The sequence below is a fragment of the Carassius carassius genome, chromosome 7 (genome assembly GCF_963082965.1).
Source record: "Carassius carassius chromosome 7, fCarCar2.1, whole genome shotgun sequence".
NCBI lineage: Eukaryota > Metazoa > Chordata > Actinopteri > Cypriniformes > Cyprinidae > Carassius > Carassius carassius.
The window spans coordinates 19,762,253-19,784,254 of record NC_081761.1 but is presented as its reverse complement, the minus strand read 5'-3'; the positions used below and the strand labels follow the sequence as shown (position 1 = coordinate 19,784,254).

The following is a 22,002-nucleotide window of genomic DNA, read 5'->3' as shown; positions in this document are numbered from 1 at the left end:
GATTACTTTCAGTGTTATTAAAAATGTGTTTTATTCAAATGTATGATGTGAGCTTTGAAGCATTTGTTATAACAAAATCAGGCATACAAAGAGTGCCCTTCAGCAAGTGAGATGCGAGTTGTAAATTGTGAATGACTTAACACACATACATACACACAATGTGTAAAAGCAGAGGCACAGTCACATTATAAGTGGTTTATATAAAGTAACTCAGTCCACACCATCACGGTCTTAAAAAACGTCTTAATATAAAAGTTTTAGCAAAAAAATAGCATTTGATAACATTGGAATATAGAAGAGAATGAGGGACGAGTGAACAATAATAATGACCCATGATAAAAACCCAAAGTAAAAAGTGTAACTTAAAAATCCAACTCAAGGGTGCTGTGATTGTTAATTCTTCCAATGACAGAAAAATGTCAAGTGATAAGTAAAAGTAAAAGTAAAGTGGAACACAAAAGGAGAAGTTGTGAGAAATGTTGGGTAATTTATCCCTTTAACTGATATATATTTCAGGCAGTCTATTCTTTCTAAATAAATAGAAAATTAAATTTTATGTTCTGCATAGATATGACATGATATTTGAACACTTGTGATAACAATCCTTTTAAAATTACCCACTCTGAAAAAATCAGTTTTAGAACAATTTTGCGGTCCTTAACAAGGGCTGACAGCAACATTCTAAATCAAGGTAAAATGACCAGTGATCATGACCAGTTGTTTCTCAGCAGTATCTCAACATTGGCAGACAAAACATTCTAGTTCTCTGCGGGGACATTCTTTAATTTCATAGACCTTCATGACATTCTCATGAGCTGTTTGGGACAGTTTTTATAGCTACACTGCTGTAAGGCATAGAACAAGAAACAGGACAGGACACAAGAGATTACACATCTACTCATCTGAACAGCTCAAATTGAGTCCATGTCCAATTACAACTCCCTACAGTCTGCTTGGAAAGTGCACCTCTTAAAATACATGACATGCAGAGTACAGGCCAAGCAGCTCTTTATTCCCAGAGATCTGGGATTTAAGCATATGGTTTTAGTGATCATATTTCTAATTGTCACGAGAAAAAAAAAGAAGAATTGTGCCACAAAGAAAAATAGGTACATGTTCTCTGTTAATTTCTCAAAAAACTTGACAGTATCCTTCAGCACCATTAGCTTAACTGTATTTGCATCCATTAAAAAAAAAAATCTCACCAGATTTTATATCTCACCAAGAGCTTAATTTAAATATCAGCTTTTCATGTCATAATTATTCGAATTTTGACTTTTTGTAAAAACTCTGGCCTACTTCATTTTTTTCATTATTATTTTTAATCTAATAACTACATTTTATTTCAGAATTATTTAAGTTTTTACTTAAATCACAATTATAAGATTAAAAAGTCAGTGATAAACTGTGAGTCAAAAATATGACATACTTTTTGCATAATTTTAATTGTGTAATGTTATATATTTATATAAACAAAGACGTGTCCTATTAGCACAAACAAGACTGTTATAAATGTGCCTTGGAAATGTTTGATGTGCATTTACAGTAGTAGTAGGTCATTTGTCTGAGAAGATGTGCTTGTGAACGTTATGATGGGAAAACCTGTTACTATAACGATAAAGTAATTGGCCAATGTTCCTGAAAGTCTCATCTTTTCAGCTCCAACTGCACTATTGTGGATCTTGCAGAATGTCTGCAGATCATATTCCCAGAGTGTTTTTATAAAGAGTAGCAAGGCAGAGAAAATGTGCCCATTTGAGTCCATTCATCTCTCTGTGGTCCACTGAAAAAGTATTTGACTGCACCCACTATCCGCCATCCTTTACTGTTTCTGTATTTTACAAACATTAATAGGTAGTGTCAGAAATTATATTTAACCTCCATAACAGTTTTATCTGATATGACTTTTTTTTTTTTTGGTTTGACTGCAAACGTGTTAATTCCAATGAACATTTAAGCATGAACAAAACAAATTCATAAAAGAAAAAGAAATATTTTTAAACATTTGATATACATATATATTACTTGAAAGTGGAATAAAAATATATCCCAGAAGAAAATCTGAGAAAAAAAAAATCTCTAAACTGAAGTCTCAGACTGCAGTCGAAGCACAAATTTGTGTGACTTTGGGTCAATGAATTCTTCATCAAGCTTAATATAAGGTATCTTTTTGGTAGTGACTACTAGGCTAAAGTCAATGCATTTTAGCAGAAAAATGGTCCCATCTTTCAGACCACTGGTAACTGAGGCTTCGCTGATAAGGGTCCACTGCCTGGCAAGCCAGCGGTCCTTTCCATACTGCAGTGTAGGGCCTGTGGTCAGGTAACTCTCCAGAAATGCCTGAAAAACAAAAACACACTTCAGCATTATAGTCAAATAACAGTAGATGAGAGCTTAAAGGAAAACACCACCGTTTTTCCATATTTCACTATGTTCTTCCCTCAACTTGGACGAGCTGATACGTACCTCCCCCATCTCAGTGCCGTCTTAAACAATCATACCTTTGACTCCACTAAAGCCCTGTTCACACCAAGAAAGATAACTATGAAGATTTTTTTTCTTATATAATTCTTGAGCTCGTTATAGAAGGATGGATTCATCAGCTGGAAAAAATAAATCTGAAAGTGATTCCAACTATATTGTTTCTCTGTGCCTTTTTTCCTATAGCTGTAGTGTGGACTCTGCTATTCTTTAATATTGAGAACGGTTTTTAGAACTATTTTTTATCGTTATCTTTATAGTTATCGTCCTTGGTGTGAACAGCTTTAAAAGTTCCACAAACTTGTTCTGAAACCTGGCACATTGTATCAGTCTTGATCCAAACATATGGCATCCTAGATTCAGCTCAATCATGGCATACTACTGTGAGCAAACATTTACATTTTTACAGTTTTGTGTCTCTCATAGGACTCACATAATATTATTTAAATACACTATGTAGGTTAAAACAAAAAACAAAAAAAATCCTGAAAAAACTTTTTTTTCCGGGGCTTGGGGGTTACGGGGGCAAAAATGAGATGAACAAAATGAAAATGATTTTCCTTGATTCTAACTAGTAACATATCTGCCACTGCCATTAGCCCTTGACAGGCTCAGACTACAGATTATGGTGGGATATTTGAAACAGCAATACCAAGAAAGTTTATGTTTTATGGTGCAAACACGTAACATTTAGGATGCTTTTGATATCAAGTTTAGCTGGTTAGCTTTGACCTTCACAGGGTACATGACCTACAATCTAAAACATGACATTTCTGAAATTATTTTGTTCAAAAGAAATAAAGGTAAATTAAATACTAGGAAATTAATATGAAATAGGAAATATACAAAGACAGTTTACTTACAGAAAACTACAGTTCAGCTAAAAAAACATTAAAATGGTCCAAGAACTGTAACTTAAACAGGGTTTGTGCAGATACTGCAAAATAAAATTCCAGGACTTTCAAGTGAGTTTTCCCAGATGAACATTAAGCAACACAAACTAACCAAATATGCAGAGGACTTAAGCCCCTTTCACACATACAGTCTTTACTGGTAAATTACTGTTAAGAGGTCATGTGTGAACAGGATCTTTTCAAAAATCCCGGAAAAATCGTTCTGGTAATCATATCATTCTTATGGAAATGACGTGATTACGGTTTACAAACCTCCACTGCTTTTCAAAAAAATAGTTTTTCTATGTAAACATGACACTAGATCTTTGCCTATTGCGCCTTGCAGCTTTTTCAGTGTTTCACGCTTGAGACGCTTATTTTCCATTTATCAGCTAATGTGCATCTCGTTGTTATAAGAGCAAAACTTCTGACTGGCTAGTAATGTTAGTTTGGTTGAGAGTGAAAGCAGTGTTCCTTATCATACATAAGTAGGTGAATTTATAAACTCGAAAGTGATATCAACAAGTGTTTTTAAATGTAGGATGACTTTTTCCTGTAGCCAAACATTGCACGCCGGAGATCCAGCATGGTGCCGGAGAACTTTAAGCCCTGTTTATGTTTACAGCTGCATCTAAAAGCTTAGAAAGTTGACTTATTCCCTTGCTGCCCTATTAGACATTGATTTTGCAGGCAGTGTTTGCATATGGAGGTGCCTTAGATTTTAGAGGAAGCATTATAGTTTAATGATTTTTCAACAAAACAGTATAGGTTTGGTGACAATTCTCAGGCACCGTCTTTATTTTTAAGCTCAACTGTCACAGAAAAGTATGTGCAGGATTGTGGGGTATCAATGGCAGCGAAGGATACATAAATGCTGCCTTCAAAAATCAATCAGATGACTGCATCTAAGCCGACAGTATATGACATGATCATTGGATTCAGACATGTCTGGCTGCCTTCCAATCTCCATATGCTGCCAATCTTTATTGTGAAATGAACCCCTTCAAGATTATTCATGATCACCCTGTCTGGGATTATTTTGTGATAAAAAAAAACACCTGACTGGGATTCTTACTGTCAGTGGCCTCACCTTGGGTGTCATGTTGTTTGTGATGCAGAAAGCTAAGTGCTGCTGTATGCTCTCCATGCTGTGGAGGTGCTGCTGTCTGGTGGTACGGAGGTATTTCTGCAGTGCTCTGGCCATGGAAGGGAAGATGGCTTGAGCTGCCTCACGTGGGTCCATCACGTCACCAGGTGCCTTTTTCTTTTCCTCCTCTTGCATGCGACGAATGTGTGTAAACGCCTCCTCGACTGCCACCACCAGCCTGAAAAAGAAAAGTGTGTCGTCACACAATCTCGTGTTTCTCAAGTTCAGTTTCATAATCTGTTGTTGTCTAGAGCAGTGATTCCCAAAGTGTGAGGCACTGTAAACTGGGGAATGCAGACTTAGACTAAGACTAAATTTTTTTTAAGTTGTGTTTCTATGCAATTATTTATAAAATTTACTATTTCTGAATAAAAAAGTTTGCAAAGTAAATCCTACATCAATTTTTTTGTGTAGTACTCAAATTATGTTCACATTTTAAGGGATAGTTCACCCGAAAATGAAAATTCTGTCATTAATTACACACCCTCATGTCATTTCAAACCAGTAAGATCTACGTTCATCTTCGAAACACAGATTAAGATATTTTTGGTGAATGAGATCTCGGACCCTCCCATAGACAGCAAGCATACTACCACAGTCAAGGTCCAGAAATGTAGCAAGGACTAGTGCGGTGTTCAAAATATCGATATGACGATGTATCACAGAGATTTTACAATACGAATATCGATACAGCTGGCCCTGTATCGATATTGTGGCACATGCACAGCAGTGGACAGTGCTTAATTTGGATTCAAGAACACCGTTTAAAATTGAGTGGAAAAGTGCAAGGTTTCTAAAAAATAATGAATAGAGCATAATATATAGTCTAAACAAGGTTTAATCTTGCCGCAGAGGAACACAACCGGGGTTGCCTGATATAAAGAGATGTTATCCCCGAAACATTTAGCAATACGGAAATATCTGTTACGCGTGTTACTTATCTTTGGCAACCCTGTGCACACGCTCTCTTTCCACTATAACCACGCTTGCTTTCTGAAAACACCTGTTTGCTTACAGTTTAGCGATCTTCACTTCAATATTCTATTCTCAGAACATTGTAATTCATCAAGTGTTTATTTACACGAGAGAGAGAGAGAGAGAGAGAGAGAGGAGAGAGGCTGTGCATGTATAAATTACCTCCATTTTGCCACATTTCTCCATTCACATTGAAGCTGTGGCTTTAATTCCTTTAGAAACAATGATGTTACCAGCTACATGTTGAGAAAGATAATGTAGCTCTTGAGCGATTAAGCTATTTATGGTTTTTAAAACTCTTCGGGGCAGTGCTAAAAAGTTTGTTCCTGAATGTCTGATTGCACGCAAAGCGTGATCTGTGTGAGTGACTGAGCGTGTGTGCATAAGATACAGAAGACAGTGCATTAGTTTAGAACTCTTCAATTTATTTTTAAAAAGTAGAGTGCATTCATTTGTGCAATGATATTTTTTTATATATATTAATGAGTACATTAAAATATAAATTTATTAGAATGAGTAAATTATTATTTATGGGCTTAAAAACTAAATGCAAACAATCAGAATGTTGTAACTGGTGGAGAGTGCCCAATGTAAACATTAAACATATGCCATTACCTATATTGTACTGTGGTTCAGTTATGGAGGCCCTTCATATTGCAGAGGTCAACTGCTTATAGTTAGGACTGGCCCTAAAGTATTCAGTGTTTCATAAACAGCTGTTTTGCTTAATTCTACTGAGGTTCAGTGCAGTCCTGTATTGTAATACGCATCGTATCGTGACTTTGCTGGTGATACACAGCCCTAGCAAGGACATCATTAAAATAGTCAATGTGACATCAGTCGTTCAACTGTAAATTTATGATGCTACGAGATTACTTTTTGTGCACAAGGAAATAAATAATAACAACTTTATTCAACAATGTCTCCTACGTGTCACTCTGGCGCCATTTTAGAGAGTATCCACTGAACCTAAACAATGTATGCTGTTCTGTGTCAGCTGTGCCTCGATATTCATCAAAATATCTTAATTTGTGTTCCGAAGATGAGGTCTTGCAACGACATGAGGGTGAGTAATTAATGAAAGAATTTTCATTTTCGGGTGAACTATACCTTTAAATCTACAGTGTTGACAATATACAGTATATGTACTTACGTAAACTCACATCTCGTGTGTCAGATTCAAATGGGAGGACAAAAATGTATTGCTCTGCTACTTTAAAAGGGTCACCAAACATATGAGAACCTCTGCATTAGAGACTGAGTAATGCAATCTTTTGTCTGATTTAATCACTTAATCACTATTAGAAATGAACCCATTTCATGCTAATCTATTTCTATCATGATTCATTCATGATAAATATCATAAGCAGGCACTATCACTGTTTAAAAAAAGCATAGCGCAAGTCTATAAGCTTATCTCTCCAACTTTTCATCATGTATTCTTTATAAGTAAAATTATTTGCCAAATGTCTTTCTAAATCTCTACACTAATGTTGTCTCACCTAGCCTTGCGTTTGCGGACACGTCTCTCATGCTCTGCCTCTTCGTAGTAGAGTTCGTTATGACTGCTGTCTCTGCGGCGGGCAGCAGCAGCAATCATTGCTCGAGACTGAGACTGGGCTATTCCAGCAGCTGCATTATTCCCTCCTGGACCTGATCACGATGGGACACACATGCATTGAAATTGTTTAGTCAGTTCACCTTGATAATGATTTTTACATTGACAGAGTGTGTGTAAAAGCAGCTTCACAGTGATGAACAAGAAAAATAGCAGAATGGAAACTCAACTATGGAAACTGCTGTAAAGCAGCTATAAAAGATAACAGTGTCATTACTCAGAACAAGTCAGTTTAGTGTTAATTCAGTTCAAATCAATTACAGTGAATTTGTGAATTTTACAGAAGGCATCAATAGCTTTTGTCAGTTCAATGTTGATTCACCGCAGTTCAAAAACAGTGTCAGTGTTGCAAGATGTGATTCAGATGTGGAGCAGCTCCACAAAAGACAATAGTTCAACTTGATTCATCTCAAGTCTTTGTTCTCACCCGGTGGTGTCAGTTTAATAGATTTAAGCCAAACCATGTAGTCTGTATGAGAAGTTTGTATTGTGTAGAGGTGTGTATACTGGGTGCAACTTGACTTATCATAATAGATGAGATTAGGATCCAAAAAAAGAGTAATGAGAGAAACAACTGAGATATACTGCATGAAATTTAAAAAGAATAGGTCACCTAAAAATTAAGTCATCTTTTACTCTTGCCCAATATAGTAACGTGAATTTCTTCTTGTTCAGTAAAATTTATATTTAAAGGGGTCATATGATGCTTTAACAGAATATGTTGACGCTTTAATGTTCAAAAAACATATATTTCAAATACTGTACATTATTGTAGTTCATCTATGCCCCGCCTCTCTCAAATGTGTACTTTTCTACAAAGCCCCTCCTTCCGAAATGCACAGTCTGCTTTGATTGGCCAGCTGACCCAGTGCATTATGATTGGCCGAACACGACAAACACGTATTGTAAATTAACGCCCCTTTCCATAATCGGGAGCGTCAGCTTTCAACATAAATGTAAAGACAGTAAATAATGTCCTTAGTTTTAACATCAGTTCAAGCCCGAAAGTGGAACAGAGTCGCATGACAGACACATTGATGATTCTCGTACAGTACACAAGCCACGTTTAAAAAAAAAAAGGTGATTTCTCAAAAATCGGACGCTGAGGTTGTTTTGTTTCTTCTCGATAGGAGAGTAACAGTGTCTACGCCGAAACAGCTAAAGTCTGTCTAGAAAATCATTTGAAACTTGTGTCAATACATCATAAATAGAATGCAGCAGCTGTTTTCTGTCGAGGATTTGTCATGTTGTGCCATGCCGCATTCAGTGTAGACCATAGATATGTATATGTATCTATGGTGTAGAGAGCATCACTGATTATAATGAATTCCACAGTATTTTGTTGCGCCAAATTAGCACAAGTCAAGTTGCGGTACCAAACAGTACCACAGAGAAATGTCAAAGACCACTAAATCAACTGCCTTTATGGATCCATTCAGAATCACTAAATCTCTGGCCATAATATCTGCTCATTATAAAACACTCTTGCTTTTAAGCCAAATACATGCTGAAAAGAATAATTTTTCTGACATCTGAACATAAGTCACTATTCTCCCCACAATCGTCGGTCTTTCCCCGCATTAGCGCTGGTCTGAACTTACTGTTTAAATTAATTTACTGGATCCTTGGACTTTCCAGGAGTTTACCGGTTTTAAATTATGTGATCGTAAAAGCCTGCTTCTTTTCATTTTAAGTATAATTTAAAAGTATAATTTTCATTTTTGGTATAAAATACTGACTCAAATTAGTAATCAATAATTAATTATTATTCTACTCCCTTGTATAATATGCCTACCCTGACAGCCCCACACACTCCACTTGCATTCATTCACGTGATTGGTCAAGATGAAAGGTGATCCCGCCTGGGAAGTGTGATTTATATAGCGACATGTCAGAAGTGTTGGTATTCTTTAGGTACTCTAAAGGCTAAAATATTATATATACGCTTCAAGCACTGGATGTGACCCTGTCTCTCTTTCACACGCACACACACAACGCAATATTCTACAGGGCGCAAAACTCCACTTTTGAACAAATACTTAAATACACTTTTTAGCAAATACTTAAACTACTAAGAAAGGTTCACAAAACTGTCATCCATACAATGTGTTTCACAAATTCGAAAATCTGGGTTGAGCTGTTCTGTTGTAAATAAATCTTAACCAATGATACCTCATTGCATCTACTTTCGGAAGGCCAAATAAAGTGCATTTGCTTTCGTATAGAAACACAACTGCTGCAACCGAAAACTGAAAAATGGCATCAAGGCACGTCCGAATTCAATGTTAGCTTCAGTTCCCGTCTCCTGAGATGCCTTCATCTGGCCGATTTTGAAGGCAGCATGTATCCTTCGCTGCCTTTGATATCTCACAATCCTATGCATTCCATTCTATGACAGTTAAGCCAGAAAATAAAGATGGCATCTGAAAGTCGCCGTCAGTGGTCATATTGTGGAAAATGTATGTTTTTGGTCAACATTTTCCACTTTTTACGTAATATCTAGCGAGAAATTAAAATTGCATTAATGAAATATCCACTTAGTTAACACCAATGCTCTCTATATTTTGCTGTAGATCATTAAACCATTACTCTGCCTCAGAAGCCTGTCCAAAATCAGTTTCATGAGCTGCCTTCGTGCAAAAACGCTGCCTGCAAAGTCAATGCCTGATACGGCAGCGAGGCAGCAAGTCACCTGCCTAAGTTTTCTGATCCAACCAGTGTCTCCCTGACATGGCTGCATCAACACTACTGTGGTTCCTGAAACCACGCCTTCTTTCTTTGGAATGAACATTTGGCAAGCATTATGCTAAAATTTCCACATCGACGTAGATGTGGGGGTATGTTTGAATGAGGCATTTTAGCCCGGTCAGAATCACCCTTTTCTTTTAGATAGAATAAATCCTTTTGTGGGAGACTTCGAGCATTGTAACTGCAGATCTTATACAGTACATGCACAAATAGCTACATTACAAACTAAAGAAAAGGAAAAATAGAAAATCGCATCATATGACCCCTTTAAACATAATTGTTTAAATTATGTTCTATAAGAAATGTTATTCGCTTTCAGCCAAAATTAACAAAACAAGCTTAAAACAGAAACCATTATTTTTGGTTAGAACAATATAAAAATGCACTTTAAATTACATGGTCATTTAACTTTTTTTCAGTGCACTGATTCTGGAAATAGTGATAGAGAGTAACAAGGTTTGTGTCAGTATTGATAAGTGCAGACTGTGCTTTAGTGACATTTACCAATCCAGCTGTGGTCTGACTGAAAATATGTTTTGGCTTGTAATATATGGCCAGTTTTCATGCCTGGCATCAAGTCACTGACATGTTTCATCTATTTTTATTTATTTATTTTTTTTTTATAATAAATGCTTTTGAGATGGTTTTGATTCACAAAACTGGTGTGAATGAATTATTAATTTCAGTTTGTTCCACACATAAATCTTTCATACTACTTTCAAAGAAAAGAGTTGCGTGGATTACTTTAAACTACTTTTGTATACTTGTTAAAGCTTGAAAGCTTTGTAACTGCATGAAAAAAAATGCTACCATTGAACTTCTTTTGTATTCCACAGAAGAATGTCATGTGGATTTGGTATGACATAAGGATAAATAAATATGACACAAATTACATTTTTGGATGAATGACGCCTTCAAAATTCCTTCACCTAATCCCTATTTTTAAGGTATTCAAATCCAGCCTCTCTTGGGACTAGGTGTCAAAAGTCTGTTTCCATATTCATCTATGGAAACTTCAAAGATGATATTTTGTGCATGTAATAAATATGCAGCAGAATCTTAGTCTACCAGAAGCTGCTGTCAGTGTATGTTGATAGAGGACAGGATGGTGAATAAGTGATGTATTTCAGAACTCATCTGTTTCTCTATTCATCTCTGAAATTGAAGGAGATAAGCTAAATACTTAAGACCCATACAAGAAAAACTCTTTGTTTATTTTCAAAAGCAAAAATGAATGTTTGTATACAACGTTATTATTTGATCATGGCTGATGAAACCACGGGGAAAATGGATGAAACAAAGACGATGGAGGTTGGGACCCACGCTGAGCTAAGGAACCTGAAACCTGAGGTGATACTAGAGGCCTGGAAGGCTGAGGCAGCACTACAGACTCACAGGACCGAGATAGAAACAAGCGCATGCTTGGCAGGCTGGAGCAGAATTGGTGGGTGTGAGGACCATGGTAGAACTGGAGAAGAGGAGGAGCACAACAGAGTGTGAGGACTGATGGAGCCCGGTGGAGCTGGAGGGTGGGAGGGCTGAGGTAAAGTCCAGAGGATCCTTTTGCCAGGACGAAGCTGGAGACCGGAAAAACCAAGGTCCATCCATGCAGCATGGTGGAGTAAATGAAATAATAACCAAAGAGGTGGAGGGTACCAGCATAGGTGTGGCTGATGAACTGGCTGACTTTATAGGAGGTGGGAGAAGGATCTCTGGAGACTCAGGATTTTTTGAGCTGGACAGAACCAGTGCAAATACAGGAGATATGCAAATGTATATGCTCAGGAAAGATGACATAAAATTAAAAGAGCTTCTGTGTGCGTCCTGCTGACTTTATTTACTTGCTTTTATCACTTTTGTTTTTGTTCTCATGCCCTTGTTAGCTAAGCAAACATACTCAATTGGCCAGAAACCCCACAAGGGTCAGACTTGTGATGGTTTTAAATTAGCTGCAAAAACTGAGCTGAAAAACCCTTTATGACAGCTGACTGTTGGCATGGTATGTCACAGTATTTATCAGATGGCAGGATGAAGTTTCACTAAATGCTTGTTACCATGAACAACCCAGCAAACTACCCACAACCCAACCATTTCCAATGCAGGACAGAATGGAATTGTTTGTGGGCATGTTGGAATGTGTGTCTGGTCAAGTACAACAAGACAGACAGGAAGACATACAGATCAAAATCAAAAAGAAGTGTGGGAAGTGTATGGAGTGAAATGTGCTGGAAGTCACACACAAAAAATAAATAGTTTTTGCATTTTTCATGGAAACCAGTGTGAGAGGGCATCTGAAAACATAGCAGCCAAAATCACACAAAGGAGAACAGATCGTGTTAGAGTGGTAAATTATATATACATATATTTGATTGTCTCAGTCAATATATATATACACATAAACACACACACACACACACACACACACACACACACACACACACACACATAGAGTCCTTAGAGTTACAAATGATCTGCTCTTATCATCTGATCGTGGGTGTATCTCTCTATTAGTTTTATTGGATCTTAGTGCTGCGTTTGACACAATTGACCACAACATTCTTTTGGATAGACTTGAACACTTTGTTGGCATCAGTGGAAGTGCATTAGCATGGTTTAAATCGTACTTATATGACCGCCATCAGTTCGTAGCAGTGAATGAAGATGTATCCTATCGATCACAAGTGCAGTATGGAGTACCTCAAGGCTCAGTACTAGGGCCGCTACTCTTCACGCTTTATATGTTACCCTTGGGAGATATCATCAGGAAACATGGTGTTAGCTTTCACTGTTATGCTGATGATACTCAGCTCTATATTTCTTCGCAGCCCGGTGAAACACACCAATTTGAAAAACTAATGGATTGCATAGTCGATATAAAAAACTGGATGACGAGTAATTTTTTACTGCTAAATTCTGAAAAAACAGAGGTGTTAATTATAGGACCTAAAAACTCTGCTTGTAATAACCTAGAACACTGTCTAAGACTTGATGGTTGCTCTGTCAATTCTTCGTCATCAGTTAGGAACCTAGGTGTGCTATTTGATCGCAATCTTTCCTTAGAAAGCCACGTTTCTAGCATTTGTAAAACTGCATTTTTCCATCTCAAAAATATATCTAAATTACGGCCTATGCTCTCAATGTCAAATGCAGAAATGTTAATCCATGCATTTATGACCTCAAGGTTAGATTATTGTAATGCTTTATTGGGTGGTTGTTCTGCATGCTTAGTAAACAAACTACAGCTAGTCCAAAATGCAGCAGCAAGAGTTCTTACTAGAACCAGGAAGTATGACCATATTAGCCCGGTCCTGTCAACACTGCACTGGCTCCCTATCAAGCATCGCATAGATTTTAAAATATTGCTTATTACTTATAAAGCCCTGAATGGTTTAGCACCTCAGTATTTGAATGAGCTCCTTTTACATTATAATCCTCTACGTCCGCTACGTTCTCAAAACTCAGGCAATTTGATAATACCTAGAATATCAAAATCAACTGCAGGCGGCAGATCCTTTTCCTATTTGGCGCCAAAACTCTGGAATAACCTACCTAACATTGTTCGGGAGGCAGACACACTCTTGCAGTTTAAATCTAGATTAAAGACCCATCTCTTTAACCTGGCATACACATAACATACTAATATGCTTTTATTATCCAAATCCGTTAAAGGATTTTTAGGCTGCATTAATTAGGTAAACCGGAACCGGAAACACTTCCCATAACACCCTATGTACTTGCTACATCATTAGAAGAATGGCATCTACGCTAATATTAGTTTCTCTCTTGTTCCGAGGTCACCGTGGCCACCAGATCCAGTCTGTGTCCAGATCAGAGGGTCACTGCAGTCACCCGGATCCAGTACGTATCCAGACCAGATGCTGGATCAGCACCTAGAAAGGACCTCTACATCCCTGAAAGACAGCGGAGACCAGGACAACTAGAGCCCCAGATACAGATCCCCTGTAAAGACCTTGTCACCAGGACAAGACCACAGGAAACAGATGATTCTTCTGCACAATCTGACTTTGCTGCAGCCTGGAATTGAACTACTGGTTTCGTCTGGTCAGAGGATAACTGCCCCCCCAACTGAGCCTGGTTTCTCCCAAGGTTTTTTTCTCCATTCTGTCACCGATGGAGTTTCGGTTCCTTGCCGCTGTCGCCTTTGGCTTGCTTAGTTGGGGACACTTCATCTACAGCGATATCGTTGACTTGATTGCAAATAAATGCACAGACACTATTTAACTGAACAGAGATGACATAACTGAATCCAATGATGAACTGCCTTTAACTATCATTTTGAATTACTGACACTGTTTTCCTAATAAATGTTGTTAAGTTGCTTTGACGCAATGTATTTTGTTTAAAGCGCTATATAAATAAAGGTGACTTTGACTTTGACATAGGTGACTTTGGGAACTTTTTTGTGACCCAGGATGATTACTAAATTTCAGTTGGTTCTAAGGTAAATGCATAAATTGCAAACAATAAATTAATTATATTCATGGCTCCCAGAGTATGAAATTTAAATATGCAACTGTTACAGTCACACACAAAAGTGAAGTCCATCTAAACATCCATCTGTAGAGGTGCAGACATGTATAAACACACTCTTTTAACCCTCTGAGGTCTAAGGGTATTATTGAGGCCTGGAGAAGTTTTGTCATGCCCTGACATTTTTGCTTTTTCAGTTGCTTATAAACATCTAAATGGGTAAAGTCTAATCTCACTGTAATCAGCACATACTGGGCTATAATAATATGTGAGCAGCATGTATGTACATGATTGTGTTTTTGAGAAAAAAAAATGTTATGCGTGGTTAGTGAAAAACTAAAAATTGTAAATCTCTTGAATAAGGCCATAAAACACAAAGAACATTGTATCCTGAGACTTTTGAGAACTGGAGCTTGTAGTCTAGAATTTTCCTTTCTAAATTATGTGAAAATCATCTTGTTTACTCACAGAAAACAATATATTGATTTAAAATTTCTAAGACACTTTTTGTTTGTATAAAGTCATTATTGAGTAGGCGTCAACTATCATGAATATCATTGTGATTTACACCTGAAGACAAAGGCCTGCATAATGAGCTGCATCAGGTTTGTGACTGAGAGGGAAGAGTTACAAGAAAGAATGTGAGGACAAAATAAATGTATATTTTTATGTTTGTAGTTTATTTAGAATATATTTAATTATCCCACAAAATAATGTAATATTCACTTGCGAGTCCAGTTAAACAGTTTATTAGGAACAATCAAAGCTGACTTTCAAAGCAGATTTTTTTTTGCATCATTGCTCCAGTCGCACACTGATTTTCTAAAAAAAAAAAAAACATTTATTGTTATTAGTATCATCATTATTATTATTATTAATGTGGAAAAGAGCTGAGAATATTTTTTAAGGTTTTTCTTTTTGTTGATAAATTGAAAGAACAGCATTGTTTGTTACATTTGTTACAATTACATTTATTTGTTACATTTATATTATTTACATCAAGCTTTTGTATGGTATAGTGTATATTGTTATTAAAACTTCATAATGTTTCACTTAATTATACATTTATTCAGGAATTATAGTTTGGAAAAACTAGTAAAACTAGTAAACTAGTAAAATGTTTACACATTATGTGAAACCTAATACAAGTATATAAATAAATAAAAAGAGACTTACTCATGTTTATGATCTCTGCTGAATAAAGCGCTTCATTTTTTCTGAGGAATTCTCAAATCCTGAGGTAATCCTCATCACATCTTCTTGGGTTGAATTATGTCTTATTCCTCTCATCGTGAAGCAAACAGTAAAATAAAAAAAACTTGAAGAGTTTTGCTGCGTTGTTTTCTGTTGTATGGGTGTATTCAAGCCGCGCGCTTCAGTGAAACATTATAATCTCAAAAGCACGTTCAGCACGTGCGCATGGTCCCATCAGATAATGAAGGGAGACGTGAAAGACTGGACATCGCATAGTTTTCATATAGATTACTTTATCACAGAATATTTGTTTTTGGCAGCACTTGTTTAGTTTAAAAGTAGACATGTCAAGCTTTCTATATATATATATATATATATATATATATATATATATATATATATCATGTCTCTTCGTCGAGTATTCACTGAGTTATGGTTCATTTTAATGATGCGTTTCTAAATGAAGATCACCACAGACCAAGGCTGCAGACAGCACACCTTGTTTGTTATCTTTGTTTTATAAATGCCAAAGTTTTGTTGTTATTATGTCTGAAAACAAACAAACAAACAAACAAACAAACAAAAAAATATAATAACTAACATGCATTCTGTGCAGTTTTTAGGGAAATATGTGACTTCACTGGTGCAGACAAGCAATTAAATATATGAACAAAACTTCCACTTTGGTGCCCCAAAACATCTGGTCATTCATCAGTGATTACTGTGCAGCAACAAAGTGTTCCGGGCCAAAATAAAGGGACAATACAGTTTAATGATCCACTTACTGTCCAAAAGGTAAGCTTTCATTTTCATTTTAAAGACTTTTTGGCAGGGACACAAAACCAGAGAAGATAAATGTTAACAACAGCATAATTGTCAGTGGTCACAAAGAATTTACCACATCAGTTTAGTACGATCGGTACAGTCATGTCAAAGTTAACAAAGCTCTGAGGTCTGAGTTAAAATAACTAAACTGGAAAAGCATTTGAGAGGAGAAACACATTTCTAAGCAAATGGAAATGAGTGGTTGTGAACTCACCATCCACATTATAGACTTTAAGACCAGCCAGGTGTTTGGCGGCGCGGGACTTGGAAGCTGTTAGCATCGCAGGATTATGGACAGGGAAGTCTTTGTAGTAGTTCTCTAGGATAACCACTGCTGCCCTCTGGATGCTACACGTGGATAAGACCAGAAGAAGTCAAGTCACCTATTTATATAGCGCTTTATACAATACAAACTGTTTCAAGGCAGCTTTACAGGGATAAATATGACAATAATGATTCAATGATGCAAACAGACATCAATTCTCTCAAAAAAAAAAAAAAAAAGTTCAGTGTTGATTCAGATTTGTTCAATAACAGTCTAAAAAAAAAGAATAGTGTTGACTTAATATTAATAGTGGTTTTATATTATTAAAATGATTTTGCATGTGGAATTATACGTTCCCATAGAAGACAACTTCATAACACTACCATGTTTTTATGAAAAATATAGTTACAACTAGGGGTTGCACGACTACTGATTTCTTATTTAAAAAAAAACTTGAGTTACTCGTTGTTTATGCTACTGTAAATGAAAAGACATGAAATAGTTCTTATCAATAAACGCTTATTAATTCATATTCTAATAAAAAAAACTCATAATTATGATATTATGTGTTAAATTTTCATGTAACAGCCAGTATTTGTATTTGCATATGTAACAATTACAAAATTATTCATATCTGCATTCGGAAAGAACGTCGTACATCTTTTTTTTTCATAGTTATCTAATTAACTAAAATAAATATTAATTTCTAAAAAATATATTTATCATGCAAGCAGAGGGATGCCATGAAAAACGTTAAGTGATCATTTGAATATGACTGAATCAATTCAATGCGCACATTTTCATTACGCAGAACTCTTTAAGCGAGTCTTTTTGTGAACTTCACTAAACAAATGTGCGTGTGCCAGGCAAGCCAGCAAAATATAAAGATGCAAACATGTAGGCCAAATAGAAAATGTATCCGTATCTAAGTTGATTATTAGTAGGGGTGCACCGATCAAGATCGGCCGATTGTTAATGCGCATCTCGTCAGTAAAGCCGGTTCTCTAATCAGCAGTAAATTCCATCAGGTGCGTGATTTCACAGAGCAGCTGTTACAGAGCCGTTGTTAACTGAGAAGCTGCGCAAATAAACACTGATAATGAACGTGGATTTGCGCAGCTTTTCAATTAACAATGGCTCTGTGTAGTAACAGCTGCTCTATGTGAAATTTTAATAATAAATATTAAAAATATAAAAATATTAAAAAGTAATAGCAGGCTGATTTGGGCTGATTTGCACTCAAACAGACGGTTATCATGCAGATACATTCACATTCAACATAAAACACACTCTCACATATATAAAAATTGTCAAAAATTAAAAGAAAGACAGGAATTTGCGATCGCTGTAAGTTCCGCCTCCATCAGCTGACAGGTGCGTCAGAGCGCGTCACCAGCTCTCAGGAGAGAGCGCCAAATTCAAATAAACTATCTTCTGCCTATTTTTCATTCATTCTTTTTTCCGGTGGATCGCCTCATTCTGTTTGTGACACTGTACGCTGCAAAACCATGCCGTGTTTTTACTACCAAGACGCAGTTTCCAACCCGTGAGTTATTCCATAAGGGACGCAAACAATTCTGTCGCTGAAGAAATGAAATGTAAACAAAGGAATTATGATCCATATTACAACGTTATTGCTTCATTGGACTAAACGTGCTTCATGAGATGTCGTTCAGTGGACCCTTACCTTTCTAACTAAACCGGGATTTACAGATGTGGATGTGTTTATGACTCGTTATTAAGACGGATCTGGTATGTACAGCGTTTTCAATGTTTATTTTTTTATGTGAACTGCTTACACAAATGTAGCAAATACAGTCTTTATAAGCTTTCCATTGAAAAACAGTGATCTGTCGTCGATGCTTGAGGCTTAGATCTTTATAATGATACATAGTTTGTCAAGATTAAATTTGTCCTGTTTCATTTAATCTATTCATAATCACTGACATGTGCGTGTGGGGAGGCTTTGAGGACGAGGACGTTCTGGTGCAGGTTAACAGGTTTTAAATGATGTTGATTCGATAACGGTGACGGTTGATTCTCAAAAGGCATGAATCAATCTTTTCCGGTATTTATTTCAGCAAACATTTTAAAGAAGATCTAAATAATGTGAATCTTTTAATAAGTCTTCACTAGATGTCACCCTCTTATCTACCTTGTGCAATGTTACAACAGAAAGCCTGTCCCTCATTCAGTGCTTATCATGGCGGAGATACCGTTGACAAGAACCAAGAACAAAGCAATATGCGTGGTTTCCAACGCTCAGGTAAAATTCTATAGTAATACTACAGGTCTGTGAAAGCATTTGAAATCACGCGTAAAGGCACCATACTTTCCGCAATGTTTTGTTTACACAAGCATGGATGATGCTCACTGTGTTTTCATCCTCTGTTGTCTCACTAGGATGACATTAATACACAAATATCATCCCCAGCTGCTCTGAGAGTCACTTCATTAACATTTTACCGTTTAATTTGACAAACCTACCATCATAACACATACACAGTAGCTTCAAGTTCTTCACAGCAACCTTGTCAAAATAAAAGTTTAGTTTACCGTGAAGAAACTGTCAGAAATGTGTTACTATTTAGCAGTCTTAAGAATTAATGTCACAACAATGCTACTACAAATAAATATTAATAAATCTTTATTTTTAAAAGGAATAATCACATTTGTTTTCTTTTTAATTAACAGTAAACTCTGTTGTGTAGCACTTTGTTTGCTAAAAAGAAAATGGTTTTTCATTTGATTAAGATAAATTAAATTGTTTTATGGCTTCATCTGATAGCCAGAAAAATGAAGAATATTATTTTATATGGCCCTATTATTGTTTAAAAAAGGTGGCGGTAATGGAATTAAAGAGTCTGCGATCCACTGTAATGCAATCAAGAATAAGAAGACGTGTCAGGCTTTTAATTTGGTTTTGTTTGTGTATGTTTTTTTGACTCTCAAAGCAGTTATTCCCATCCACTTACATTATATGACTGACAGACTGCAAAGATTTGAGTAAAAAAATATTTGTTTATGTTCTACTGAAGAAACAAAGTCACCTATATCTTGGATGCCCTGGGGGTAAGCGGATAAACATAAAATTTTCATTTTTGGGTGAACTATCCCTTTATTTTTGAGAAAGTTATGATTTTGGGGGATTAAAAAAAAACTACTGGGTGCCAAGACACATTTCAGTTCAAACACCGTTAAAGTGGATTTTGCATCCGATGACCCCTTTAACAAAATTTGTATAAAATATGCTGTAGTAAGGACTATATTCTTTCAAATAAAATGAATCATCTTAACACAGTGGTTATTTAGTGTATTTTACTAAATTTTTTTTACAGGATTTAAGTTTGAAGTCTGAAAATATAAACCCATGCATGAGATAAAAATAAGCTTGTAATCCTATAAAAAAAATAGCACAAATCAACCCATTATTATGAACCCATTATTAGAAACACCATGAAGAACTTCAATTTAATAACATCAGAGGGAAAAAGAAAGGACGTGTAAATCTGAAAGGATCTGTCTGATTGGTGTTTTTGGCACAGATGTATTGGAGTTGGAAATGACTAACTATTATAATTGCAAAATAAAGGACAAATAAAGGAAGGACAATACAGGATGAGAATATGAAAAGAAATACAGTGGGCAGTGGTTCCCAACCTTTTTCATATCCCGGCCCACAAAACCAAACATATATGTTGGCGTGGCCAACTGCAAAAAAAATACAAAATTAACTGACCCGCTATTGTTGTTGGGTTAATAACTTAGTACTCAGAAGCTAGACTGTTAACTGTATTTATTGAATGAACTAGGGCTGTGCGATATGGACAAAAAAAATAAAATATCGCGATTTTAATCACAATTTTGACGCACACATATATGCTTTACAGTCATAAATGCATTTAGGATTAAATAATCCTACAAGTCAAAATAATCACTATAGTAAAGGTGTAAAAACATTTATAGACTTATGGCAAAAAAATAAATAAAATATAAATAAATAAATCCTGTGTCCAGTGACTTTTTCTTTTTTGCCATGCATTGTTCATAGAGCTCGTTAATTGTAGCGGTGCCTCAGGTGTTGAAATAGATTTGTTATACATTATACAGGTTCACACGAATGCAGTGCGTATACAGTATGTGTGTGCGATGCAGAAGCAGCAGCGAGATCAGGTTATTGTAACGCGAAAGCACATTAAAATAATGCACGAGAGCGAATCTCTCCACTCGCACGCAGATTTCCTTTGCTCTGTCACAAAACCAGACGTGCTTGCTCAGATACACGCTGCTCTCACCCAGAGAGAGTGTGCGCACTTAAAACATGTCTCCTCTCACTTAAACTGCATCCTGTGCACTCACAACGCTCTCTATGCTAATGTGCTAGAGATTAATTATTTTCGCACGTTTTTATTTCTAGCATTTTACCACGTGCAGTGTGAACGCTCTGATCCGTCAACATAGGCTCGGAAAAAAGGCGCATCACAGACAGTGTGTGAACCTGGAGTTATTCATATGCCCAGTCTGTTCTGTTCTCGTGCTAGGCGCGCTGCATTCTGATTGGATCGGATAGCATACTGCTGGAGGTCAGGGCCGCGGATATCGTACTATGAAGCGATTTAGAAATCGCGCAGGCTCAAATCGTTATTTTATGATGATTTCAATTAATCACACAGCCCTAGAATGGACTGGAAATGAACAGAAAATAACTCTGGCTGGCACCGCTCAGCAAAACGGGAAAACCAGATCCAGGCAGAGCTCGGCAGCGGGTAGACAGTCAGCGGAGCAAGCATGTTTGAATTTGTTGTTCTGTGGCGGTTTATTCTTAAACCAATCAGCAAGCTCGAATAGTGGAAGCATAGTTACAGTTTAATATGTATTTTTTTGTTATTTAATTATATATATATATATATATATATATATATATATATATGAAATATATTATTTCTTTTATTAGTAATTGGTGGACCACCTGCAATACCATCGTGACCCATTAGGGGGCCGCGGCCCACAGGTTAAAAAACACTGCAGTATGGAGCACAAAACCAAAAAAATGCAAAGCACAAAATAAATGTTACAACAATTAATCAATTAAAATGCACCTCTGAATCCACGTACATATGGATTCAGAATATTATAAACAGTTTAACCAAAAATTTTAAATTCTGTCATCTCCTCAACCTCATGTTGTTCCAAACTTGTATTAATTTCTTTCACAAAACTAAATATTTTTAAGAACATTAAGGATCATTTAAGACTCTGTTCCATGTTGTGTGTGTTTTGCTCCCTGTGACCCAGTTTCTGTCTCCCGAGTATTTTATTCATTTGTCCTAGGTGTTGCCTATGTTGTTTCATTAGTTCCAGGTGT

General features: G+C 36.3%; 1 protein-coding gene across 1 annotated transcript in view; it reads right to left on the bottom strand.

Moving 5' to 3' along the window:
* Positions 1 to 1,370: 1,370 nt before the first annotated feature.
* The window catches only part of LOC132143667 (vang-like protein 1), a 133,450-nt gene continuing 112,818 nt past the window's right edge, over positions 1,371 to 22,002 (bottom strand). The window contains exons 6-9 of the mRNA XM_059554092.1: positions 16,587 to 16,720; positions 6,999 to 7,149; positions 4,465 to 4,699; positions 1,371 to 2,340 (exon numbers count right to left, since the gene is read on the bottom strand). Of these exons, the coding sequence (XP_059410075.1) occupies positions 2,080 to 2,340; positions 4,465 to 4,699; positions 6,999 to 7,149; positions 16,587 to 16,720 (781 nt within the window). The 3' untranslated portion in view covers positions 1,371 to 2,079. The remainder of the gene's footprint in view (positions 2,341 to 4,464; positions 4,700 to 6,998; positions 7,150 to 16,586; positions 16,721 to 22,002) is intronic.